The sequence below is a fragment of the Parasteatoda tepidariorum genome, chromosome 2, assembly GCF_043381705.1.
Source record: "Parasteatoda tepidariorum isolate YZ-2023 chromosome 2, CAS_Ptep_4.0, whole genome shotgun sequence".
In the NCBI taxonomy this organism is placed as follows: Eukaryota; Metazoa; Arthropoda; class Arachnida; order Araneae; family Theridiidae; genus Parasteatoda; species Parasteatoda tepidariorum.
In genome coordinates, this window is record NC_092205.1 from 25,953,194 (window position 1) to 25,959,041 (window position 5,848).

At 29.7% G+C, this 5,848-nt stretch overlaps 1 protein-coding gene across 2 annotated transcripts in view; it reads left to right on the forward strand.

The window, feature by feature from the left end:
* The window catches only part of LOC107453958 (rh5-interacting protein), a 41,384-nt gene that overhangs the window by 8,222 nt on the left and 27,314 nt on the right, over positions 1–5,848 (forward strand). The window contains exons 4-5 of one of the 2 annotated variants that reach the window (XM_043053956.2): positions 2,596–2,697; positions 5,145–5,267. The exons of the other annotated variant lie outside the window; for it this stretch is intronic. Coding sequence (XP_042909890.1) covers positions 2,596–2,697; positions 5,145–5,267 — 225 coding nt within the window. The remainder of the gene's footprint in view (positions 1–2,595; positions 2,698–5,144; positions 5,268–5,848) is intronic. 2 annotated transcript variants of the gene reach the window in all.

Genomic DNA, 5,848 nt, shown 5'->3' on the forward strand with positions numbered 1-5,848 from the left:
ATATATATATATAAACGGCACATAAAGAGCAGTGGTATGAGTTTTTCTTTTATTACTTGTACAGACTATTATGCTGAACTGTCCTGAATTCATACTTGAGGTATTTTTTGTGATTTGATAGCTGTCGGAAAAATTTTAAATTGTTACTAAAGTTCAATACATCGAGATCAATTGAAATCAAAGTGCTTCCGCGCAGGCAACAGCTAGATGGTGCATATTGCTTTAAACTGTGTTTAAAATGGAGGGCTTGAAGAGTTAGAATATTTAAATACAACTATGGCTTAGTTACCCTTAAAGTTTCTATGTTGCTTGAAACGTGACCAAGCCTGTGACCAAAGGCGGCTAGTTTAACTATAAAACAGAATGAAATGTGGTCTCCTGAGTTAGAAGACTCGAAGTTTCTAATTTTAGCCACGGCAACTGAGCACTTCTAGTTGCTTTTCAATTGCTTTATAGTTAATTGTATTATGGAATGGTCTTTGTACCATAATACAGTAGTTTTCATCTAATAATATTATATCTATCTCACAAATTTTAAGTCGCTAAGTGCCTGATTTATGCATCTAGAAACTTCTATTTGGCATGAATTCTTTAATGCTGTTTAATCCAATTGCCAGATGTATTCTTAACAAGCATCTTTTACAAAAGTCGTGCTCGAATTCTTTGTAGCAGCAATGTCATATTTCATTCACACTTTTTAGATATACTAGCCGTCTTTAATACGCAGCTTTGTCATCTTTCATAATTATCTCGTACAACGAACATATAAAATTTAATGGTGACAAAGCCTAACGCAAAGCACAACTAAATTAAAATATTTTAGCTCCTCAAGCCCTCCTCCAATCATATCAAGGTAAATAGTTTTGGTGCTTGAAAACATTTTAGTATTCGTTGAAGTGGCTTGATTAGCGTATACCATAAGTTGAAGAGGTTGGATGTTTTCACCATAAGTTTAAGAATTTACCATTCGTCGTATTGTAGTTGTCCATATATTATACCAGTATGATGTTAGGTAAGCAATTTTTTAACAAAAATCATAAATTGCTTAAAAATCAAATTATAATCAATAAAAATGCGCTCCAAAGTAAAATAATGATTCATTTTTGTGTACATATAAATTAATAAATTTAAAAAATTGTCCGGACGATGCGACTGTAGGGCTAAACCCCACATGACACCTTCGTCCACCAAGAAATCAAAAATGCAAGCGTCATGCGTAAGTTGAAATAGTTTTCGCCAAGGAAAGTTAAGGAATCCATATATTGGCTATTAATTGATTAGATTACCTTAACCTTATGCATCCAAATGTGTTGGTGGAAAAGAATGAGTGAGAAATATTAACGAATTTCAATGAAATCAACGCATTAGCAACCATATAACAGTTTTCGAATTTTATGCTAATGTGTTAGGTAGAAGTAGAGGGAATCTCTTAATACAAATTTTATTCTGCACTCAGTTTGAAGCTGTGGTATAAAAGGATTACAGATTTGTATTAATGATTTTTATTCATTAAAAAAATATTAAATAAGATAATAATTTGGTTTTTAAATATTAGGTAATATTTCATGCTTATTTCAAAATGGCAAATCCTAACACGTTAATTAGTTAATAATTAACGTACTTATTGCGTGTAATTAACGTACTTAAATAACGTAATTTATTGCGTGTTTAAATTAGCTTAAAGTAAGATTTGAAAACATAAAACGCAATTCTCTTTCTTACGAAAGTGCAGGATTCTCAAACTCTAAAAATGCAAATCAAAATGTTAGCAAGAAATAGACAAAACGGAAGTAAGAAACTTAGGCTGAGTGGCAACAAAATCGCACAAATCACCTTAAGTATGAGTTCGGGACATTTCCGCATAGAAGGTCGCAGATATTGTAAATTATTTCTATTTCTATCATGAGATAAGATAGAAAATTTATCCCTGCTTCATTATTCGAGCTGTAACTTGAATATTATATCTATGCTATTGCTCGTAAAAGAAAAACAACCGAACCAATAATTGTTAAGTCAGCATGTCTATAGCACCGTTTATCTTTAAAATTTCTACAGCCATTTCAATCAAAACAATCAAACAGATCCACACATCTACAGATCAATATGTTCGAGATTTGGTATGTCGATATTATATCGATATTAGAAAACGATGCAGCATCGCTCCTGCTGAAACGTTCAAATTCATTCCTAGTTTCGATAGATTAAAAAAGCCAGAATTCCTATAAATCCCGATTTAACTGGATTGGAAGATACATCGCTGTATTTCAATTATTTCGAGAAAAATAATATCTGATAGAAATAATTAGAATTTATAAAACTATCTATAATTTATGGGGGAACCTTCAGGTAATTAGGACAGATAACGGTCCCAGTTAATTTTAAAAAAGTGAGGTTCTGTAGCTTTAGCTAGTCGTTTCTTTTTTCCTTTTTTTTTCTTTTCTTTTTTTTCATTTCAATTTATTTATTGGAATGCAAATTTAGTGATATAATGAAGTTTTGTGTCCAATATGAGCTTAACGAATCGTAAATTGCCAGTTTTTTGTTGCATTTCTTTTATTTATAAATTAAAAATTGTTTTTGTTTATTTCATGGTAGAATGTGATTGTGGATACGATGCAATAAGTTGCCATTTAAAAGGTTTCTCTAAAGTATGCACTTGTAGAAAAGGATACATTGCTGAATATGGTAAATGCGAAAGTAAGTTAAGCACAATTTTATATACAAGTTACTCCTGCTAAAGATAATTTCTCGTTATCTATTAAAACAACAGTAATCTATTAAAATAATAATTATCTATTAAAATAATAGGTTGTGGTTTCGGTAATGCTGTATATTAGCTAGTTATTAGCATTTGGTTCAGCCAGCTTCGATGTAGGAAGTTTCTGACACCCAAATAAATATTTTTTTTTCAATTAATTTGCCTTCGTTATAAAATGCTATTCCAATTTCTGACATAGTACACACCATCGAGTTAGAGATTCCCTTTTATAGATTTAAACAGTTTCTCGATACAATTTTATGATATCTATTTCATGATAGACATAATTTTATAATGAATTCGTGTATCTCTTTAATCTCGTCTCGGTAAATAACTTTCATTTGATTTTTACGCATCATGGTGGAAGTGAGAATCTCGGTTAGATATTTAATTAAATAGTGTGTATATTATGTCAAAAATTAAAATCACGCTCCATTACGGTGCCTATTATTTTTTATTCGAAGTTTGCTTAATCAAATGTGAGCTAATTAATATACGAATAAACTTCCTAAATGTAGAGTTTTTATGCATTTTAAGTGGATTAATTTAAATTGTTTTTACAAAATTGAAAAAAGTGTTAATTTTTGTTAACTAAATTTTTAAAAAAAAATTTAAGGCAAAAAATAGTTAAATTTTGTTAAATAAATTTGTAAAAAAATTAAGCGATAATTTAAATATTTTTTTCCAATTTAATTACTAAAAAGAGTAAAAATTGCCGAAACAAATTTAAGCTAAGAAAGTTTTGCTCGGAACTAGATTTTTCTTGAACGCATTGCAACACCTCCAACCAAAATTGAAATCATAAGAATTTCGTTACAGCAATACTTAATTTATTTTGGATTTTCTTCGACTTCTGACAATTGAACGTTTCGTTTTGTGTTCATTCTACTGCTTATTACACTTTTTTTTTTTATTTCGTCGTGTGGTGCGTTAAGTAAATGAGAAATTTTTCTGACTAGCGAGTAAGGCTGACACATTTGTCCATGTGAGAAGAATGGATTTTTCAATTTTCCTCTAATATCAGCAACGTATAAAATGACTAAAATGACGACATTCTTTAGAATGCCTGCTCAATGTTTAATATACCTTGTGTTTTCAGGAAAAGTATGAAATATCAAAATTACATATTTTACCCAGCCATGATATGTAGAAAACTTGTAAGTCAGTCATTTAATCAGAAATCATTCTAAAATATGAGTAATAATTTTCATCTTATACCTTGCCGGTTTTTTATCAGTCATTTTATAGTAAAACAAGTGAAATATTGTGTAGAATTCTATAAATAGTGCGTAAATATTAATCATTTTAAGTATCCCTCTCGATTTTATGAATTATATACAATACGACTTTAGAATACATTCTTTACTATACGTTCTATGCAATATATTCCATACAATACAGTATATAGAAAGTCATATTTTGACGGTAACATAAACACTTGATAGTCGGACTACAAGCACAAGCACTTGTTATGAAATAACATATCTGTCTGGGAAAAAAGTAACCGTTAATTTTGTGTTTTCATTGTAGCTTCGATGATACCATAATTTTTTTTTGCTGGCTGATTAATAATTCCGGATAAGGTACACCGATTTTCAATTTGCCATCGTGGACCATGCACTGTTTTAAGAGTTTTGAGCGCAATAATAACTGTAATATCATCCTCTTTGCACCACAGTTTCATTCAAGGATTAAACGAAATTACGTCATATTTCCTGTTAATTTATGCCATTAACATTAAATATGACGTACGATAGATTTGTGAGGTACAATGTAGGTACGATATAAATGCTGTTGCGATATAGGTTCAACGTAAAACCAATTTTTTAAGGTGTATTTGAACCAAAAAATACAAATTGATTTTATATTTCAATTTACACAACTAATTATTTTAGGAAGAAAAATATTATATACTTGCGAAGTAACATTATTTATTTTGAAATGTTGCAGAAATTCATGTTACCTTTTGCTCTCGCACGTAATTAATTCAAAAAAAGAAAGAGAGATGGCGCTGAGAAGTGTCATGTGTATGAAAAAGAAATAGGGAAAAAAATGTGAAAAAGGAGCAAGTGGTTGTCTTTTATGGTGGTAAAAAATACAAATTAAAATATGAGTTTTGCAATATGATTAAAGCCCGCAAAAATAAAAATGTAACACAAACCAATTGCATAGAACCAGCTAAAAAGTGTTTTCTGAATTACTATTGTTCAGCCTTAAACGCCTATTATTTTGGTTCATGTTAAGAATTAAAAATAAAGTTTAGAAAATATGTTTAAAATATTGGTATCGAAAACAGTTACGATAGTTTAATTTTAAAGTTATTTAGATTATTTTCGCAAATATACCTGTGACGTGCACATATTACAAGTTAATTTTGTTTTTATAGGATGTGATTGTGGACCAAATAGCATTTCCTGTGAACTCACTTCTGACAAATATACCAGATGCACATGTGTGGCAGGTTACGTAGCTGAAAGAAGAACGTGGGAGATGGACGAAACCTGCAAATGTGAATACTTTTATAAAATCATTATGAAAAAAATAGTAAAATAAAAATTATACACGTTTGGAATCGCAAATAAATGTGAGAAGGTGCGGAAAGACGGTTAAGAAATCTGACAAGTTGCTTAAAGTAAGCCAAGTGTGATTTCAAGATCAAGAATAATTTTTTTAAAACACTTTCGAGCTTTAAACCTACTGTCACAGACAATTTTGTATATCCGTCATCCTTTTGCCAGATATACTATTATTCCAGATAATCAATAGTTTTATTTCTTTGATTTAACAATGATTCGCTATATAACCTTAATTAATCAGTCTTAAAGAATCTTTTTCAACTCACCTACCACCTCAACTAAACATTGCGGTTAGGTTTTGTAATCAAAAGCTACTATTGTATTAATATAGTTTGTTTTGTCTATAATAATTCAATATTAGAATGTACTCTTTTTTTTTTGGGATATAATCGTGTGAGATGATGACGAGTCTGTATCTTTTCCTTATTTTGTCATCCGGCTTTTAATATTTTTTTTTAAATTTTTGAATATTTGTTTTAAATTTTTTTCTTGTTTCTCTCTCTCTCTCTCTCTT